At 39.8% G+C, this 22,269-nt stretch overlaps 2 protein-coding genes across 2 annotated transcripts; one reads left to right on the top strand and one right to left on the bottom strand.

Annotated features, from left to right (window-relative positions):
* Positions 1-3,878: 3,878 nt before the first annotated feature.
* On the top strand, positions 3,879-4,826 carry LOC117016945 (olfactory receptor 2V2-like). Its single transcript, XM_033096786.1, has one exon. The coding sequence runs from the start codon at positions 3,879-3,881 to the stop codon at positions 4,824-4,826; it is 948 nt and encodes a 315-aa protein (XP_032952677.1).
* Positions 4,827-13,687: 8,861 nt separating this feature from the next.
* LOC117017032 (olfactory receptor 2V2) lies at positions 13,688-14,629 on the bottom strand. The gene has a single exon (XM_033096926.1). The coding sequence runs from the start codon at positions 14,627-14,629 to the stop codon at positions 13,688-13,690; it is 942 nt and encodes a 313-aa protein (XP_032952817.1).
* Positions 14,630-22,269: the final 7,640 nt, after the last annotated feature.

Here is a 22,269-nt window from a genome sequence, read left to right as displayed (position 1 = left end):
ATTTTGAATTTATTTTTGTATATGGTGTAAGGAGGTGGTCCAGCTTCATTTTTTTGCATGTGTCTGTCCAGGTTTCCCAGCATCATTTATTGAATAGACTGTTTTTACCCCATCATACATTGTTGCTTCCATTGTCGTAGATTAAATGGCCATATAGGCATGGATTTATTTCTGGACTCTCTATTCTGTTCCATTGATCTATGTGTCTGTTTTTATGCCAGTACCATGCTGTTTTGATTACTGTAGCCTTGTAGTATAATTTGAAATCAGGTATTGTTATACCTCCCATTTTGTTCTTATTTCTCAAGATTGCTGAGGATATACAGGGTCTTTTACGGGCCCATATAAATTTTAAGATTATATGTTCTATTTCTGTTGAAAACGACGTTGGTAGTTTGATAGGAATTGCGTTGAATATGTATATTGCCTTAGGCAGGATGGACATTTTAACTATATGAATTCTTCCTATCCATGAACATCATATGTGTTTCCATCTATTTATATCTTCTTTCATTCCTTTCTTCAGTGTCTTATAATTTTCTGAGTACAGATCTTTTACTTCTTTGGTTAAATTTATTCCCAGGTATTTTATAGTCTTTGGAGCAATTGTAAATGGGATTGTTTTTTTAATTTCTCCTTCTGATGTTTTATTATTAGTATATACAAATGCAACTGATTTTTGAATATTAATTTTTTATCCTGCTACTTTACTAAGTTCATCTATCAGCTCTAATAACTTCTTGGTGGAGTCTTTAGGGTTCTCTATATATAGTATCATATCATCTGCATATAATGATAATTTTACTTCCTCCTTACCGATTTGGATGCCTTTTATTTCTTTTTCTTGTCTGATTGCTGTGGCTAGAACTTCCAGCACTATGTTGAATAGAAGTGGAGATAGTGGGCAACCTTGCCTTGTTCCTGATCTTAGAGGGAATGGTTTTAGCTTTTCCCCGTTGAGTATGATGTTAGCTGTGGGTTTGTCATAAATGGCCTTTATTATGTTGAGATATGATCCCTCTATTCCCACTTTCTTAAGGGTTTTTATCATAAATGGCTGTTGGATTTTATCAAATGCTTTTCCTGCATCTATTGATATGATCATATGATTTTTATTTTTCATTTTGTTAATGTGGTGTATCACATTATTGATTTGCGGATGTTGAACCACCCTTGCATACCAGGGATGAATCCCACTTGATCATGATGTATGATCTTTTTAATGTATTGCTGAATTCTATTCACTAATATTTTGTTGAGGATTTTTGCATCTAAGTTCATTAGCGATGTTGGCCTGTAGTTTTCTTTCTTTGTGGTGTCTTTGTCTGATTTTGGGATCAGGATGATAGTGGCTTTGTAAAAAGTGTTTGGGAGTCTTCCCTCCTTCTGGATTTTTTGGAACAGCTTGAGGAGAATAGGTGATAATTCTTTTTTGAACGTTTTGTAATATTCACTTGTAAAGCCATCTAGTCCAGGGCTTTTGTTTGTTGGGAGATTGTTGATTACTGATTCCATTTCCCTGGTGGTAATCAATCTATTCAGGTTCTCTGTTTCTTCTTGAGTTAGCCTTGGAAGGTTGTACACCTCTAGAAAATTGTCCATTTCTTCCAGATTGTCAAATTTATTGGCATATAGTTCCTCATAGTAATTTCTTAAATTTTTTTGTATTTCTGCAGTGTCTGTTGTCACTTCTCCTCTTTCATTTCTGATTTTATTAATTTGGGTCCTCTCTTTTTTTTAATGAGTCTGGCTAAAGGTTTGTCAATTTTGTTTATCTTCTCTAAGAACCAACTCTTGGATTCATTGATCTTTTGTATTGTTGTTCTGGTTTCTATTTCATTTATTTCTGCTCTGATCTTTATTATCTCCTTCCTTGTGCTCCCTTTGGGCTTATTTTGCTGTTCTTTTTCCAGATCCCTTAAGTATGAAGATAAACTGTTGATTAGTGATGTTTCTTGTTTCTTTAGGTAGGCCTGCAATGCTATGAATTTCCCTCTTAGGACTGCTTTCGCGGCATCCCATAGATTTTGGGTCGTTGTGTTTTCATTTTCCTTTGTCTCAAGATATCTTTTGATTTCTTCCTTGATCTCCTGCTTGACCCATTCATTATTTAGTAATAAGTTATTCAACTTCCATGAATTGGTGTGTCTTCCAGTTTTTTTCTTGTAGTTCATTTCTAATTTCATAGCATTGTGATCAGAGAAGACAATTGGTATGATTTCAATTTTCTTAAATTTATCAAGACTTGTTTTGTGGCCTAACATATGGTCTATCTTGGAAAATGTTCCATGTGCGCTTGAGAAGAATGTGTATTTTGCAGCATTGGGGTGAAATGCTCTGAAAATATTGATTAAATCCAAGTGGTCCAATGTATCATTTAAGGCTGTTGTTTCCATATTGATTTTCTGTCTGGAAGACCTGTCCCTTGTTGTCAGAGGTGTGTTGAAGTCCCCTACTATGATAGTGTTACTGTTGATCTCTGTCTTTGTGTCAGTCAGTACCTGTTTTATATATTTAGGTTCAGCTATGTTGGGTGCATAGATGTTTACTAGGGTTATGTCCTCTTGTCGGATTGACCCCCTTATTATTATATAGTGCCCATCTTTATCTTTTAATATGTTCTTCATTTTAAAGTCTATTTTGTCAGATATAAGTATTGCAACTCCAGCTTTTTTCTCATTTTCATTTGCATGAAATATCTTACTCCAACCCTTCACTTTCAGCCTGTGTGTGTGTCTTTTGATCTGAGGTGAGTCTCTTGTATACAGCATATACAACGGTCTTGCTTTCTTATCCACTCAGCCCCCCTGTGTCTCTTGATTGGAGCATTTAATCCGTTTACATTTAAAGTGTTTATTGATATGTACATAGTTATTGCCATTTTTACATTTGTAGTTAGATTGTTTTGATCTTTCTTCTATTTACATAAGTCCTTTTAGTACTTGCAATGCTGGCTTGGTGGTAAAAAAAATCTTAGCCAATGATCAAGAGAAAGACCTTTTCATTGTCATGCTCCAAGTAAATTAATTGGAACTTTTATAAGGCAAAGAGTAAATGCTTCATTTAGTTAGAAAGTCAAGTGGAAGGTGTCAGTTAGAAAAAATTTATAAAGAATGCCATTTGATATCTATTGAAGATAACTTAGTAAACAGGTATTACCGGTATGTGTCTATCAGCCAACATCTGCTGAGGCCCTGTTCCTGGATTATTGTAAAAGTTGCCATACAATTGAAAGATTTGGACACAAAAGCATTGCTTCTCCCCATTGACCCTGAGACTTTTTTTCAAACCCAATATAATTGACAACAATGGCATCCAATTGCAACTCTTCCTTTTCATGTGAGGCACTTGAGAGCACTTCCTTTATATATATTGTAAATATAACAGAGGCTAACACGATAAAACACTCAGAACATAGAGAAAGGTATACACTAAAGAGCAACTCATGCTTCATTCCATTCCCTCTCTATAAAACATATAAAGGGTCTCTTGAACTGAATTGTCCAGCCCTTTTAAATATAGTTTAACAAGTCTGTGTGATATCGTAAAAGACACAATATCATATGATAAATCCAAGACTTTGCTTGCAGAACGGTCCTATGACACATAAAATAACCCAGTTTCTACTGTTCTTAGTAAAGATACACACCAATAGAGATACGTGGACCATACTATGAAATAGCAGAGCTCTTATTGAAGTGTCATAGAGTTGTGAAGGAGTGCCCTCTTCATGTCCTGAAGCTCACGTAGTTGAGGCCTCATGGGTTACAAACAAAACAGCTGACTGCAGTTGTGCAATGCAAAGGTCAATAAAGAAATGCCAGTCAATCCAATATTTTTGTCCATATTCTCAGGTGACCAGGAACAACAACTGAGCCATGGAGATATGGTTAAATCAATCATCTGCAGATGGCTTCATCCTCTTGGGCATCTTTTCCCACAGCCCAGCTGACCTTGTCCTCTTCTCTGTGGTGTTGGTGGTGTTCACAGTGGCCCTCTGTGGGAATGTCCTCCTCATCTTCCTCATCTCCGTAGATCCCCAACTTCATACACCCATGTACTTCTTCCTCAGTCAGCTCTCCCTCATGGACCTCATGTTGGTCTGTAACACTGTGCCAAAGATGGCAGTCAACTTCCTGTCTGGCAGGAAGTCCATCTCTTTTGTGGGTTGTGGCCTACAAATTGGCTTTTTTGCGTCTCTTGTGGGATCTGAGGGGCTCTTGCTGGGACTCATGGCTTATGACCGCTATGTGGCCATTAGCCACCCACTTCACTATCCCATCCTCATGAGTCAGAGAGTCTGTTTCCAGATTATTGGGGGTTCCTGGGCCTTTGGGATAATAGATGGTTTGATCCAGATGGTGATAGTAATGGCCTTCCCCTACTGTGGCTTGAGGGAAGTGAACCACTTTTTTTGTGAGATGTTATCCTTGTTGAGGCTGGCCTGTGCAGACACATCCCTTTTTGAGAACGTGATATTTGCTTGCTGTGTCTTCATGTTGTTCCTTCCCTTCTCCATCATCGTAGCCTCCTATTCTTGCATCCTGAGGGCCGTTCTCCCTATGCGCTCTGCTCAGGCTGGTAAAAAGGCTCTGGCCACCTGTTCCTCCCACCTGACAGCTGTCTCCCTCTTCTATGGGGCAGGCATGTTCATCTACCTTAGGCCTAGTCGCTACCGGGCCCCAAGCCATGACAAGGTGGCCTCCATCTTCTACACAGTCCTTACCCCTATGCTCAACCCCCTCATTTATAGCTTGAGGAACCGGGAGGTGATGGGAGCCCTGAGGAAGATGCTGGACCATTTCAGGATTGGCAGCCAACACTGAAGGGCCAAGGTATCCTGTGCCTAATGCCACAAACTTTTGGTTGCATAATGTTGGTATGGTAAGTCACTCACCATTCATTAGTGTCTGTTTCCTTACAAATAAATGGGAATAATGACACCTGCCCTACCTCACAGGAATTTTGTATGGATCACTACTTGTAACTCAAAAGTCCCATGAAGAAGCAACACATTGCTATTGTTGTCACTAATCGTGATTTATAAAGTCCTTGAAATAATTTCACTCTATTTCTTAATAGTTCTTGGTGTTTTATTGAGTGCTTACTAAATTCTGGCCACTGTCCTATTCCGTTTACATACCTCTATATTATTTAATTGAAGATTCAGTACAAAAAAAAAACGGATATCTTAAATAAAAATCCTGTAAATGGAAGACATTGTCTCTATCGTTCTTCTTTGGTAGGTCTTATCCTACTCCCATGTTCCACTGGATGCTTTAAAGCTCCAGTTAAGAAATAAAAATATATCCTTACTATTTAGAAGTTATCCCTGCAGGTGTAATTTCTTATTTATTTGCATATTACCAGTACCTGGTCTTGTGCCTTATAAACAACAGTTGTTCAATAAAACCTTATTAAATGAATGCAAGAAGAAAACATCAAATGAGATAAAACATAGAAAACATATTTTAAATGACTTTATTTACATGCCAAATTTTCTGTAGCAAATTGTGATTCATTTCAGTACTTCAAATTCTACATAGTAAAACTATATTTCTTTGGAGGATGAAGATTAGAAGAGAAATAAAGATGAACTTTGAGACATTATTTTCAAATATATCAGTCAGAATCCATTGAAGAATAAAACCACATCAGATATTTTAACAGAGAAAATATAATATAAAAAGTTTCTAACCATATATTTGAAAACTGAAATAGCACAACAGAAACACTAAAGAGTGCAGAGAAAGGAAAAAAAAGAAGCTACTATTCCTATACTTGGGAATGTAAAGGGAGAGGTTAGAATTCTTAAAACCTGAAGTCTCGGTGCCCACATATCTGAGGAGAAGGCACTGACCAGCTATGCAGGGTCTCCCAGACCTCTGAGAAGCTTGCCCTGCCCTGACTTATGGTGGTTCATCAAGGCCCAGAGGAAGAAGAGGAGCTTGCAGAGCTGAATCCCAGACCTCTGACAAGTGGGTGCTGTGCAGTTGGTTCTGGTACCCCAGGAGTTCATAGGACATTCTCTGTCCCCAGATTGCTGAGGGGTAATAGGTTGCTTGTCCTCTGAATGACAGGATGAGACTAGTTACAGAAGTGCGAGAATAAAATCTGCAAAGTGAAACCAACTGCCAGAATGAAGAAGCATTGGTGGGATGATTTTGAAAAGAAATCATGAAGGAGTTTGTTTTTTTGTCCCCTCTTCCTGGCTTATAGTCTCCTTCTACTGCCCCTATTTACAGATTCTAATGTGAATTTTGATGACAAAGCAGCCCCAGCATCACAAATTGGAGTGCAGGGTGTGGGTTTGGAGTTAAAGCAACAGCTTAACAACTGGCACAGTTCACCTCTTTGGCTGAGCAGCATCTTAATCATTTTATCCACATTTGAACTTCCATAAAGAGCAACAGCAACTAGCCTGGTCAAGATGGAGGAGGAGGTAAACACTGCACTTGCCTCCTCTCATGACCACATAAAAATTACAACTAAAGCATAGAACAACCATCATTGAGTATCACCTGAACTCTAGCTGAACAGAAGTCCTATAACTAAGTATATCAAAAGAAGCCATGTCGAGACTAGACAGAGGGACAGAGACACAGGATGATCCCACACCCATGTGTGGTGGTTAAAAATTGAGAGGGTTATCTTAAATGCAGGGTTCACCCCTGAGGAGTTAGGGATCCCAGCCCCACACCAAGATCTCCAGCCCAGGGTTCCAGTGCCAGAAAAAGAAGTCCCCATATCTTATGGATGTGAAAACTAATGGTAATAGCTGAGTGGGACTCGGGTCAGCTGTAGTCTCAGGAATTTTTCTTAAAGGGCCCATGCACAGACATTCTCGCTGACAGACTCACTTGCTCTGAGCTCCAGCACTGGGGCAGCAGCTCAAAAGGCACAAGGACATACAGAGAGAAACTGAATTGTCGGGTTGCCCAGGTGAGGGCTGGAAGGGCAGCTTTTTCCCAGACAGAAGTGCTGGCAGACGCTACTGTTCCTTTGTTGAGCTCCCCACCCACCCACCCAGCCTGCATGCAAAGGTGGGCGCCATATCTGAGTCTCCATCAATCTCACTAACACAGTTTGTCGCACCCTGGTGATTCTCTGAAACTATGCCCCACCCAACTTGTGGGCCCACCCAAGATGCTGCCACTGGCTTTTCCACACAAAATGCCTATCTTGGCTCATGCTGTGAACTTCCCTAAAATCTCTCAAAGGTTCACAAACCCCAAACAAGCAGCATCTGGCCTCAACATGCCCCGTACCTCTTGCTAAGCAGCCTCAAGCCCAACACTAGCAGCAGCCAGCCTCAGTTTGCAACTTAGCCTCTCTGAGTCACCTCCAAGCCCAGAACAAGTGGCAACCATCTGCAGACCACTTTGTGGCCCCAGACAGAGCACAGGCAGTGGCTAACCTTGGCCTGCAACAAAGCCCCTCTCAAGAGATTCAAGAACCAACAAACCCAGTGGCTAGCTTCAGACCACCCAATCTCCTCCACAAAAGCACACACCAAAAAGGCAGACTCAGCAGGTGCCAGAGCTTTGCTAAAGCAAATCCTGCTCTACAGGTTTAGTCCCTGCCCCACAACTCTTCCACTGTAGTCATAGCCACTTCTCACTATGAATCAGCTTGAGGTTCAATCTCTCCCATTTACATGCAAACAGCAACCAAGGCTCAACTACAACAGGAGGGCACACACAAGGGACACACCTGAGTACCTGGCTCAGGGGACTAGGAAAACTGTACCATTAGGCCCCACAGGACACCTAATACATAAGAACACTCTACCAAGACTGGGAGACATAGTCGCTCTACCTGATACATAGAAACAGAGACACAGGGAGGCAGCCCAAATGGGGAGACAAAGAAACAGGTCCCAAATAAATGAACAGAACAAAGTACCAAAAAAAAAAAAAAAAAAAAAAAAAACTAAACAAAATGGAGATAAGCAATCTGACAGATGCAGAGTTCAAAGCACTGGTTATAAAGATGCTCAATAATCTCAGCAAAAAGGTAGATAACATGAAAAATAACCAATCAGAAATGAAAGATACAATAACTGAAATCAAGAATACAGTAGAGGGAATCAACAGTACATGAAATGAAGCAGAGGGTTGAATCAGCAATTTGGAAGATGAGGTAGCAGAAAACACCCAATCAGAACAACAAAAAGAAAAAGGAATCCAAAAAAAAAATGAGGACAGTTTAAGGGACCTCTGGGACAACATTAAATGTATCAACATTTGCATCGTAGGGGTACCAGAAGAAGAGAGCAAGGAATTATAAACCTATCTGAAGAAATAACGATAAAAATTTCCCTAACATGGTGAAGAAAATAGACTATTTCCTGAGATAAGGAGTTCTTTGAGGCATCTATAAGTACTTCCATGTCCAAGAGTAAAAGGTAATGAAAATGTATAGCAACTAACCAAATGCAATACCATTGAGGATTCAGACCTTTTTGAAATAAATATGTAGATTATATCACCAGATAAATTACCCCAAACAAATGAGGTTCTGGATGAGGAGGGCAAAGGAAAGAGGAAATGGGGAGTGGAAGAAGAAAGTTATAAATATCAAATATGGCATCATGATCAATTGGTGTGTGTGTGTGTGTGTGTGTGTGTGTATGTGTGTGTGTACATGTATATAAGCTAATTTGTTCTTCTTTATCCTCCTTTTATTACTTATATACTGACTCTTGGTGATAGCTAATATTCAGAGATGAAATATAAATAACTTTGCCCACAGATGGCCACTATGACTAATGAAGATACCAGTGTATAACAATAGTTGCATGTTGTTACATTGCTGTTGCTCTTTTCTTAAATATTTTTTTATTTATCAATTACAGTTGACATATATTATATTAATTTCATGTGTACAACACTGTGTTTAGACATTTATATAACTTATGAAGTGACTACCCTAATAAATCCAGTATCCATCTAGCACCACTTGTTATTATTAATACAATATTACTTACTATAATATTCCTTATGCTATACTCTATATCCCCATGACTATTTTGTAACTACCAATTTGTACCTCTTAATCCCCTCACCGTTTCACCTCCATACAGCAACCACCAATATCCTCTATGTATCTATGAGTTTGTTTCGGTTTTGTTGGCTCATTTATCCTGTTCTTTAGATTACATATACAATAAGTGAAATCATATATTTGTCTTTATTTGTCGGACTTACACCACTCAGGACAGTACCATCTAGGTCCACCCATGTTGTTGAAGATGGCAAGATTTTCATTCTTTTATTTTATGGCTGAGTAATGTTTCACTGTATGCATGTACCACCTCTTCTTTATCCATTCATCTGTTGATGGACACTTGGGTTGTCTCCATATCTTGGTGATCATAAATAATGCAGCAAAGAACATATGGATGCACATGTCCCTTTGAAGTAGTGTTTTGTGGCTTTATTTTTGGATAAATACCCAGAGTGGGAATACCGGGTCCTTCTTTGTCTCTTGTTATAGCCTTTGTTTTAAAGTCTATTTTGCCTGGTATAAGCATTGCTACCCCAGGTTTTTTTGTGTGTTTTATTTGTTTCCATTTTCATGAAATATTTTTTCCATCCCTTTACTTTCACTTTGTGTGTGTCTCTCAATTTGATGTGAGTCTCTTGTAGGCAGCATATGTAAGAGTCTTATTTTTCGCATATTCAGTCACCCTATGTCTTTTGATTGGAGCATTTAAACTATTTACATTTAAAGTAATTGCTGATAGACATATAGTTGTTGCCATTTTATTATTCATACTTTTAATCTTTATTTCTCTTTGTCTCCTTTAACATTTCTTGTAATACTGGTTTGTTGGTGATGAACTCCTGTAGCTTTTTCTTGTTTGGGAAGCTCTTTACCTGTCCTTTGATTCTAAGTGATAGCTTTGCTGGGTAGAGTAATCTTGGCTGCAAGTCCTTGCTTTTTATCACTTTGAATATTTTATGCCAATCCCATCTAGCCTGTAAAGTTTTTGTTGAGAAATCTGCTGACAGTCCCTTGTAAGTAACTAACTGCTTTTTCTGCTGCTTTTAAGATTTTCTCCTTGTCTTTAACCTTTGGCATTTTAATTATGATGTGTTTTGGTGTGGGCCACTTTGGGTTCTTCTGGTTGGGACTCTCTGCACTTCCTGGGCTTGTATGTCTATTTTCTTCACCATGTTAGGGAAATTTTTATCGTTATTTCTTCAGATAGGTTTATAATTCCTTGCTCTCTTCTTCTGGTACCCCTACGATGCAAATGTTGATACATTTAATGTTGTCCCAGAGGTCCCTTAAACTGTCCTCATTTTTTTTTTGGATTCCTTTTTCTTTTTGTTGTTCTGATTGGGTGTTTTCTGCTACCTCATCTTCCAAATTGCTGATTCAACCCTCTGCTTCATTTCATGTACTGTTGATTCCCTCTACTGTATTCTTGATTTCAGTTATTGTATCTTTCATTTCTGATTGGTTATTTTTCATGTTATCTACCTTTTTGCTGAGATTATTGAGCATCTTTATAACCAGTGCTTTGAACTCTGCATCTGTCAGATTGCTTATCTCCATTTTGTTTAGTTTTTTTTTTTTTTTTTTTTTTTTTGGTACTTTGTTCTGTTCATTTATTTGGGACCTGTTTCTTTGTCTCCCCATTTGGGCTGCCTCCCTGTGTCTCTGTTTCTATGTATCAGGTAGAGCGACTATGTCTCCCAGTCTTGGTAGAGTGTTCTTATGTATTAGGTGTCCTGTGGGGCCTAATGGTACAGTTTTCCTAGTCCCCTGAGCCAGGTACTCAGGTGTGTCCCTTGTGTGTGCCCTCCTGTTGTAGTTGAGCCTTGGTTGCTGTTTGCATGTAAATGGGAGAGATTGAACCTCAAGCTGATTCATAGTGAGAAGTGGCTATGACTACAGTGGAAGAGTTGTGGGGCAGGGACTAAACCTGTAGAGCAGGATTTGCTTTAGCAAAGCTCTGGCACCTGCTGAGTCTGCCTTTTTGGTGTGTGCTTTTGTGGAGGAGATTGGGTGGTCTGAAGCTAGCCACTGGGTTTGTTGGTTCTTGAATCTCTTGAGAGGGGCTTTGTTGCAGGCCAAGGTTAGCCACTGCCTGTGCTCTGTCTGGGGCCACAAAGTGGTCTGCAGATGGTTGCCACTTGTTCTGGGCTTGGAGGTGACTCAGAGAGGCTAAGTTGCAAACTGAGGCTGGCTGCTGCTAGTGTTGGGCTTGAGGCTGCTTAGCAAGAGGTACGGGGCATGTTGAGGCCAGATGCTGCTTGTTTGGGGTTTGTGAACCTTTGAGAGATTTTAGGGAAGTTCACAGCATGAGCCAAGATAGGCATTTTGTGTGGAAAAGCCAGTGGCAGCATCTTGGGTGGGCCCACAAGTTGGGTGGGGCATAGTTTCAGAGAATCACCAGGGTGCGACAAACTGTGTTAGTGAGATTGATGGAGACTCAGATATGGCGCCCACCTTTGCATGCAGGCTGGGTGGGTGGGTGGGGAGCTCAACAAAGGAACAGTAGCGTCTGCCAGCACTTCTGTCTGGGAAAAAGCTGCCCTTCCAGCCCTCACCTGGGCAACCCGACAATTCAGTTTCTCTCTGTATGTCCTTGTGCCTTTTGAGCTGCTGCCCCAGTGCTGGAGCTCAGAGCAAGTGAGTCTGTCAGCGAGAATGTCTGTGCATGGGCCCTTTAAGAAAAATTCCTGAGACTACAGCTGACCCGAGTCCCACTCAGCTATTACCATTAGTTTTCACATCCATAAGATATGGGGACTTCTTTTTCTGGCACTGGAACCCTGGGCTGGAGATCTTGGTGTGGGGCTGGGATCCCTAACTCCTCAGGGGTGAACCCTGCATTTAAGATAACCCTCTCAATTTTTAACCACCACACATGGGTGTGGGATCATCCTGTGTCTCTGTCCCTCTGTCTAGTCTCGACATGGCTTCTTTTGATATACTTAGTTATAGGACTTCTGTTCAGCTAGAGTTCAGGTGATACTCAATGATGGTTGTTCTATGCTTTAGTTGTAATTTTTATGTGGTCATGAGAGGAGGCAAGTGCAGTGTTTACCTCCTCCTCCATCTTGACCAGGCTAGTTGCTGTTGCTCTTTATGGAAGTTCAAATGTGGATAAAATGATTAAGATGCTGCTCAGCCAAAGAGGTGAACTGTGCCAGTTGTTAAGCTGTTGCCTTAACTCCAAACCCACACCCTGCACTCCAATTTGTGATGCTGGGGCTGCTTTGTCATCAAAATTCACATTAGAATCTGTAAATAGGGGCAGTAGAAGGAGACTATAAGCCAGGAAGAGGGGACAAAAAAACAAACTCCTTCATGATTTCTTTTCAAAATCATCCCACCAATGCTTCTTCATTCTGGCAGTTGGTTTCACTTTGCAGATTTTATTCTCGCACTTCTGTAACTAGTCTCATCCTGTCATTCAGAGGACAAGCAACCTATTACCCCTCAGCAATCTGGGGACAGAGAATGTCCTATGAACTCCTGGGGTACCAGAACCAACTGCACAGCACCCACTTGTCAGAGGTCTGGGATTCAGCTCTGCAAGCTCCTCTTCTTCCTCTGGGCCTTGATGAACCACCATAAGTCAGGGCAGGGCAAGCTTCTCAGAGGTCTGGGAGACCCTGCATAGCTGGTCAGTGCCTTCTCCTCAGATATGTGGGCACCGAGACTTCAGGTTTTAAGAATTCTAACCTCTCCCTTTACATTCCCAAGTATAGGAATAGTAGCTTCTTTTTTTTCCTTTCTCTGCACTCTTTAGTGTTTCTGTTGTGCTATTTCAGTTTTCAAATTTATGGTTAGAAACTTTTTATATTATATTTTCTCTGTTAAAATATCTGAAGTGGTTTTATTCTTCAATGGATTCTGACTGATATATTTGAAAATAATGTCTCAAAGTCCATCTTTATTTCTCTTCTAATCTTCATCCTCCAAAGAAATATAGTTTTACTATGTAGAATTTGAAGTACTGAAATGAATCACAATTTGCTACAGAAAATTTGGCATGTAAATAAAGTCATTTAAAATATGTTTTCTATGTTTTATCTCATTTGATGTTTTCTTCTTGCATTCATTTAATAAGGTTTTATTGAACAACTATTGTTTATAAGGCACAAGACCAGGTACTGGTAATATGCAAATAAATAAGAAATTACACCTGCAGGGATAACTTCTAAATAGTAAGGATATATTTTTATTTCTTAACTGGAGCTTTAAAGCATCCAGTGGAACATGGGAGTAGGATAAGACCTATCAAAGAAGAACGATAGAGACAATGTCTTCCATTTACAGGATTTTTATTTAAGATATCCGTTGTTTTTTTTGTACTGAATCTTCAATTAAATAATATAGAGGTATGTAAACGGAATAGGACAGTGCCCAGAATTTAGTAAGCACTCAATAAAAGACCAAGAAAAATTAAGAAATAGAGTGAAATTATTTCAAGGACTTTATAAATCATGATTAGTGACAACAATAGCAATGTGTTGCTTCTTCATGGGACTTTTGAGTTACAAGTAGTGATCCATACAAAATTCCTGTGAGGTAGGGCAGGTGTCATCATTCCCATTTATTTGTAAGGAAACAGACACTGATGAATGGTGAGTGACTTACCATACCAACATTATGCAACCAAAAGTTTGTGGCATTAGGCACAGGATACCTTGGCCCTTCAGCACTAGATGCCAATCCTGAAATGGTCCAGCACCTTCCTCAGGGCTCCCATCACCTCCCGGTTCCTCAAGCTATAAATGAGGGGGTTGAGCATAGGGGTAAGGACTGTGTAGAAGATGGAGACCACCTTGTCATGACTTGGGGCCCGGTAGTGACTTGGCCTCAGGTAGATGAACATGGCTGCCCCATAGAAGAGGGAGACAGCTGTCAGGTGGGAGGAACAGGTGGCCAGAGCCTTTTTACCAGCCTGAGCAGAGCGCATAAGGAGAACGGCCCTCAGGATGCAGGAATAGGAGGCCACGATGATGGAGAAGGGAAGGAACAACATGAAGACACAGCAAGCAAATATCACGTTCTCAAAAAGGGATGTGTCTGCACAGGCCAGCCTCAACAAGGATAACATCTCACAAAAAAAGTGGTTCACTTCCCTCAAGCCACAGTAGGGGAAGGCCATTACTATCACCATCTGGATCAAACCATCTATTACCCCAAAGGCCCAGGAACCCCCAATAATCTGGAAACAGACTCTCTGACTCATGAGGATGGGATAGTGAAGTGGGTGGCTAATGGCCACATAGCGGTCATAAGCCATGAGTCCCAGCAAGAGCCCCTCAGATCCCACAAGAGACACAAAAAAGCCAATTTGTAGGCCACAACCCACAAAAGAGATGGACTTCCTGCCAGACAGGAAGTTGACTGCCATCTTTGGCACAGTGTTACAGACCAACATGAGGTCCATGAGGGAGAGCTGACTGAGGAAGAAGTACATGGGTGTATGAAGTTGGGGATCTACGGAGATGAGGAAGATGAGGAGGACATTCCCACAGAGGGCCACTGTGAACACCACCAACACCACAGAGAAGAGGACAAGGTCAGCTGGGCTGTGGGAAAAGATGCCCAAGAGGATGAAGCCATCTGCAGATGATTGATTTAACCATATCTCCATGGCTCAGTTGTTGTTCCTGGTCACCTGAGAATATGGACAAAAATATTGGATTGACTGGCATTTCTTTATTGACCTTTGCATTGCACAACTGCAGTCAGCTGTTTTGTTTGTAACCCATGAGGCCTCAACTACGTGAGCTTCAGGACATGAAGAGGGCACTCCTTCACAACTCTATGACACTTCAATAAGAGCTCTGCTATTTCATAGTATGGTCCACGTATCTCTATTGGTGTGTATCTTTACTAAGAACAGTAGAAACTGGGTTATTTTATGTGTCATAGGACCGTTCTGCAAGCAAAGTCTTGGATTTATCATATGACATTGTGTCTTTTACGATATCACACAGACTTGTTAAACTATATTTAAAAGGGCTGGACAATTCAGTTCAAGAGACCCTTTATATGTTTTATAGAGAGGGAATGGAATGAAGCATGAGTTGCTCTTTAGTGTATATCTTTCTCTATGTTCTGAGTGTTTTATCGTGCTAGCCTCTGTTATATTTACAACACATATAAAGGAAGTGCTCTCAAGTGCCTCACATGAAAAGGAAGAGTTGCAATTGGATGCCATTGTTGTCAATTATATTGGGTTTGAAAGAAAGTCTCAGGGTCAATGGGGAGAAGCAATGCTTTTGTGTCCAAATCTTTCAATTGTATGGCAACTTTTACAATAATCCAGGAACAGGGCCTCAGCAGATGTTGGCTGATAGACACATACCAGTAATACCTGCTTACTAAGTTATCTTCAATAGAAATCAAATGGCATTCTTTATAAATTTTTTCTAACTGACATCTTCCACTTGACTTTCTAACTAAATGAAGCATTTACTCTTTGCCTTATAAAAGTTCCAATTAATTTACTTGGAGCATGACAATGAAAAGGTGTTTCACTTGATCATTGGCTAAGATTTTTTTACCACCAAGCCAGCATTGCAAGAAATACTAAAAGGACTTCTGTAAATAGAAGAAAGATCAAAACAATCTAACTACAAATGTAAAAATGGCAATAACTATGTACATATCAATAATCACTTTAAATGTAAACGGATTAAATGCTCCAATCAAGAGACACAGGGGGGCTGAGTGGATAAGAAAGCAAGACCGTTGTATATGCTGTATACAAGAGACTCACCTCAGATCAAAAGACACACACACAGGCTGAAAATGAAGGGTTGGAGTAAGATATTTCATGCAAATGGAAATGAGAAAAAAGCTGGAGTTGCAATACTTATATCTGACAAAATAGACTTTAAAATGAAGAACATATTAAAAGATAAAGATGGGCACTATATAATAATAAGGGGATCGATCCGACAGGAGGACATAACCCTAGTAAACATCTATGCACCCAACATAGCAGCACCTAAATATATAAAACAGGTACTGACTTACACAAAGACAGAGATCAACAGTAACATGATCATAGTAGGGGACTTCAACACACCTCTGACAACAAGGGACAGGTCTTCCAGACAGAAAATCAATATGGAAACAACAGCCTTAAATGATACATTGGACCACTTGGATTTAATCGATATTTTCAGAGCATTTCACCCCAATGCTGCAAAATACACATTCTTCTCAAGCGCACATGGAACATTTTCCAAGATAGACCATATGTTAGGCCACAAAACAAGTCTTGATAAATTTAAGAAAATTGAAATCATACCAATTGTCTTCTCTGATCACAATGCTATGAAATTAGAAATGAACTACAAGAAAAAAACTGGAAGACACACCAATTCATGGAGGTTGAATAACATATTACTAAATAATGAATGGGTCAAGCAGGAGATCAAGGAAGAAATCAAAAGATATCTTGAGACAAAGGAAAATGAAAACACAACGACCCAAAATCTATGGGATGCCGTGAAAGCAGTCCTAAGAGGGAAATTCATAGCATTGCAGGCCTACGTAAAGAAACAAGAAACATCACTAATCAACAGTTTATCTTCATACTTAAGGGATCTGGAAAAAGAACAGCAAAATAAGCCCAAAGGGAGCACAAGGAAGGAGATAATAAAGATCAGAGCAGAAATAAATGAAATAGAAACCAGAACAACAATACAAAAGATCAATGAATCCAAGAGTTGGTTCTTAAAGATAAACAAAATCGACAAACCTTTAGCCAGACTCATTAAAAAAAAGAGAGGACCCAAATTAATAAAATCAGAAATGAAAGAGGAGAAATGACAACAGACACCGCAGAAATAGAAAAAAATTTAAGAAATTACTATGAGGAACTATATGCCAAAAATTTGACAATCTGGAAGAAATGGACAATTTTCTAGAAGCATACAACCTTCCAAGCCTTGCTCAAGAAGAAACAGAGAACCTGAATAAATTGATTACCACCAGGGAAATGGAATCAGTAATCAACAATCTCCCAACAAACAAAAGCCCTGGACTAGATGGCTTTACAGGTGAATATTACAAAATGTTCAAAAAAGAATTATCACCTATTCTCCTCAAGCTGTTCCAAAAAATCCAGAAGGAGGGAAGACTCCCAAACACTTTTTACGAAGCCACTATCATCCTGATCCCAAAATCAGACAAAGACACCACAAAAAAAGAAAACTACAGGCTGATATCTCTAATGAACATAGATGCAAAAATCCTCAACAAAATATTAGTGAATAGAATTCAGCAATACATTAAAAAGATCATACATCATGATCAAGTGGGATTCATCCCTGGTATGCAAGGGTGGTTCAACATCCGCAAATCAATTAATGTGATACACCACATTCACAAAATGAAAAATAAAAATCACATGATCATATCAATAGATGCAGAAAAAGCGTTTGATAAAATCCAACAGCCATTTATGATAAAAACCCTTAAGAAAGTGGGAATAGAGGGATCATATCTCAACATAATAAAGGCCATTTATGATAAACCCACAGCTAACATCATACTCAACGGGGAAAAGCTAAAACCATTCTGCCTAAGATCAGGAACAAGGCAAGGTTGCCCACTATCTCCGCTTCTATTCAACATAGTGCTGGAAGTTCTAGCCACAGCAATCAGACAAGAAAAAGAAATAAAAGGCATCCAAATTGGTAAGGAGGAAGTAAAATTATCATTATATGCAGATGATATGATACTATATAGAGAGAACCCTAAAGACTCCACCAAGAAGCTATTAGAGCTGATAGATGAATTTAGTAAAGTAGCAGGATACAAAATTAATATTCAAAAATCAGTTGCATTTGTATATACTAATAATAAAACATCAGAAGGAGAAATTAAAAAAACAATCCCATTTACAATTGCTCCAAAGACTATAAAATACCTGGGAATAAATTTAACCAAAGAAGTAAAAGATCTGTATTCAGAAAATTATAAGACACTGAAGAAAGGAATGAAAGAAGATATAAATAGATGGAAACACATATCATGTTCATGGATACGAAGAATTCATATAGTTAAAATGTCCATACTGCCTAAGGCAATATACATATTCAACGCAATTCCTATCAAACTACCAACGACGTTTTCAACAGAAATAGAACATATAATCTTAAAATTTATAAGGGCCCATAAAAGACCTCGTATATCCTCAGCAATCTTGAGAAATAAGAACAAAGTGGGAGGTATAACAATACCTGATTTCAAATTATACTACAAGTCTACAGTAATCAAAACAGCATGGTACTGGCATAAAAACAGACACATAGATCAATGGAACAGAATAGAGAGTCCAGAAATAAATCCATGCCTATATGGCCATTTAATCTACGACAATGGAAGCAAGAATGTACGATGGGGTCAAGACAGTCTATTCAATAAATGGTGCTGGGAAACCTGGACAGACACATGCAAAAAAATGAAGCTGGACCACCTCCTTACACCATATACAAAAATAAATTCAAAATGGCTTAAAGACTTAAATGTAAGATTTGAAACCATAAAATACCTAGAAGAAAATATAGGAAGAAACTTCACAGACATTACCCGGAGTAAGATTTTTACTGATATATCCCCTCACGCGAGGGAAGAAAGAGAAAAAATAAACATGTGGGATTATATCAAACTAAAAAGTTTTTTCACAGCAAAGGAAACCATCAATAAAACAAAAGGGGATCCTACTGAATGGGAAAAGATATTTGCCAATGATATATCTGATAAGGGATTAATATCACAAATCTATAAAAAACTCACTCAACTCAACTCCAAAAAAACAAACGACCGAAGTATAAAATGGGCAGAGGACATGAAGAGACATTTTTCTAAAAAGGGCATACAGAAGACAAACAGACATATGAAGAAATGCTAAACCTCACTAACCATCAGAGAAAAGCAAATAAAAACCACAATGAGATACCACCTCACCCCAGTCAAAATGGCTATCATCAATAAATCAACAAACAACAAGTGCTGACGCGGATGTGGAGAAAAGGGAACGCTTGTGCACTGTTGGTGGGATTGCAGATTGGTGCAGCCACTATGGAAAACAGTATGGAGGTATCTCAAAAATCTGAAAATGGAACTACCCTATGATCCAGTAATTCCACTCCTAGGTATCTATCCGGAGAAATCCAAAACTCCAATTCAAAAATCTTTATGCACCCCTATGTTTATTGCAGCACTATACACAATAGCCAAGACATGGAAACAACCGAAATGCCCATCGGTAGATGACTGGATTAAGAAAATGTGGTACATTTATACAATGGAGTACTACGCAGCCATAAAGAAGAAAGAAATCTTACCATTTGCAACAACATGGATGGACCTAGAGAACATTATGTTAAGTGAAATAAGTCAGACAGAGAAAGATAAGTACCATATGATCTCACTTATATGCGGAATCTAAAGAAAAGACTAAGTGAATGAACTAATCAGAAACAGTTTTGGAGACAAAGAGGAAAAACTGAGGGTTGCTAGATGGGCGGGTGGGTGTGGGTAAGGGGGAAGATGAGGGGATTAGAAAACAATCAGTAACCACAAGATGGCCACGGGGTTTGAAAATTAATCTGGGGAACGTAATCAATAATGTTGTAAAGATTTTGTAGGGTATCCGATAGACACGTGTCCCATTTGGGAGACCATCTCAGGGAAGATGTAGATGCCTGATCACTGCACTGTACACCTGAAGCTGAACGATAATGAATGCCAACTATAATATTATATATATGTATATATAGGTATGTATACATTTACAATAGGCAGAGTACAGCATTGGGAATGGAGATAGTGGAAATGGGATGGCTCAGTGTGATGTCAGAGAGATAGTGGATGGGGGGCGGGGCGTCCACAGTGTGAGGGATATAAATGATAAACGTCTAAGTAAAAAAAAAACAAGACCAAAAACAAACAAGAAAACAAACAAACAAAAACTCATAGATACAGACAATAGTTTAGTGGTTACCAGAGGGTAAGGGGGGGGGGTGGGAGATGAGGGTAAGGGGGATGAAATATATGGTGATGGAAGGAGAACTGACTCTGGGTGGTGAACACACAATGTAATTTATAGATGATGTGATACAGAATTGTACACCTGAAATTTATGTAATTTTACTAACAATTGTCACCCCGATAAATTAAAAAAAAATAAATAAATTTAAAAAAAAGTTAATATGTCTAGTGTACCTTTAACATTACAGATGAATACTTAATCTCTTATAGTTATTAAGTTCTTGTCTTGTGAGTTGGTTAGTATACATGGAATCCCCTAAACCTAGATGAAAATTACAATTACATTTCTGATCCCGAGAGACTCTGGAAAAGACCTCGGGGTGATGGTCATAAGGTCAAGGCGGAGGAGCCAGAGAATCCATCTGCCCGCCTGTCTCCCCAGATGACACCAGAATCTCCACTGAATCACAGACACCCCTCCCAATCCCCAGCCTCAGTCCTAAATTCCCAGTTTCCTGAAGAATACATGTAATTGCATGTCTTCCTGACATCTTAATAGCAAACAACTAAGCTGTAATTTTTACCTGTATTTCCCAGAAAAGTAATATCTCCTATCCTCATCTTTTTTTTTTTTCTAAGATTTTATCGGGGAAAGGGAACAGGGCTTTATTGGGGAACAGTGTGTACTTCCAGGATTTTTTCCAAGTCAAATTGTTGTCCTTTCAATCTTAGTTGTGGAGGGCGCAGCTCAGCTCCAGGTCCAGTTGCCGTTGCTAGTTGCAGGGGGCGTTGCCCACCATCCCTTGTGGGAGTCGAGGAGTAGAGCTGGCAACCTTGTGGTTGAGAGTACACTGTCCCCTGTGGGAATTGAACTGGCAGCCTTCGGAGTTAGGAGCATGGAGCTCCAACTGCCTGAACCACCAGGCCGGCCCCTCCTAGCCTCATCTTATTTTTTAAAACTGATATTTTATTTTTCCAATCATTCAAGTTCAACATGACCCACTTGGATACTTCTCCGCATCCTGTATCAAATGCTCTCCTGGTCCTGTTGATTTGCCCTTAATGGAGACTCTTGTTTCTTACAATGCCCTCTATTTTCATCCCTGGTGTCACCACTGTATTCAGAAGATCATCATTTTGCCAGTGTTCATGCAGTGGCTTGACTGCACTTCCTTGTGCACTACACACTGTCGGCACCTCACAGAGTGTCTCTCTGTGAGTCACTTCACAGCTCAAGACTGAGCAGAGCTTCACATCTGTGAGATTCACGTACCCATGTGGCCCTCTCTCCTCTTCCAGCTTTTCAACCCACTCTAAATAAGCCCTACACTCCACCTGAACTGACATTTGCAGCTTGCCAAATATGACCTCTGTTTGCCCCTTCAGTCTTGCTGTTTGGTTTTGCTCATACTGTTCTATTTACCCAGCGTATCTTCCTCCAAACTCCTGCTGTTGTCTCTCAAACCTGCTTCTGCCATGAAGGGGAGCCCCCCAACTGACCCCTGGCCAGGTGATCCCTCTCCCTGTGGTTTCGCACATCACATTCATTGATCCAAGAATGCTCACCATGGTTGCAGCTGTGGTTCACAGCAGCCTCCAACTGGGCTCCTTGTTTCTCCACCTACCCAGCAGCAGGAGGGTTAAGCCATCTTCTGAAACTCAAGGCAGATGACGTCACTCTTGTGCTCAAGCTATGCCATTGGTTCCTAACACATTCAGGGCAAGACCAAATCCTTACATGCCCCCGAGCCACAAATGACCCACCCACGATGGTGGCTGCCCTTTCCACACCCAATGCTGGGACCTGGGCTCTTACCTCTCCTCTCCCCCAGTGTGCTCAGTTACAAGATCTTCATCTTTTCCTGGAGCAGGCCAGACACACACCTACCTTAGGACCTTTACCCTTCCCTCTCAATGTGGTGTTCCTCCCCCAGTTATCCACATGGCTTCCCTTCACTTCAGATCTCCTGGTGTCAACAAGAACTTCTCTCAAATGCCTCATGTTCCTATATAGATGTGTGCTGAGTAAAACAAACCAATAATTTACATGCAGCTGTAACCTCAATTTCGGAGATCAAATGGCCTGGACCTTTCATTGCAGGAAAACTTATTCTTGACCCAAACAGAAGTTCATTGCTGGATTCCTTCCTATGAAGGACAGTGAGTGATATAGTAAGAAATAGCTTCAGGTATTTACAAAAGATAAGAGTGTTCTACACAAATAAGTGATAGTCACATCTGGAAGATATTTGTTTGGAAGATATTTCTCCCTTACTTCCC

Source organism: Rhinolophus ferrumequinum, chromosome 24 (assembly GCF_004115265.2).
Source record: "Rhinolophus ferrumequinum isolate MPI-CBG mRhiFer1 chromosome 24, mRhiFer1_v1.p, whole genome shotgun sequence".
Taxonomy (NCBI): Eukaryota; Metazoa; Chordata; class Mammalia; order Chiroptera; family Rhinolophidae; genus Rhinolophus; species Rhinolophus ferrumequinum.
The sequence above is the reverse complement of the archived record's forward strand: the minus strand, read 5'-3'. Positions and strand labels throughout refer to the sequence as shown.

Bases quoted from the DNA above. Each gene is read 5' to 3' on its own strand.
- LOC117016945 (XM_033096786.1), top strand. From the start codon at position 3,879: ATGGAGATATGGTTAAATCAATCATCTGCAGATGGCTTCATCCTCTTG.
- LOC117017032 (XM_033096926.1), bottom strand. From the start codon at position 14,629: ATGGAGATATGGTTAAATCAATCATCTGCAGATGGCTTCATCCTCTTG.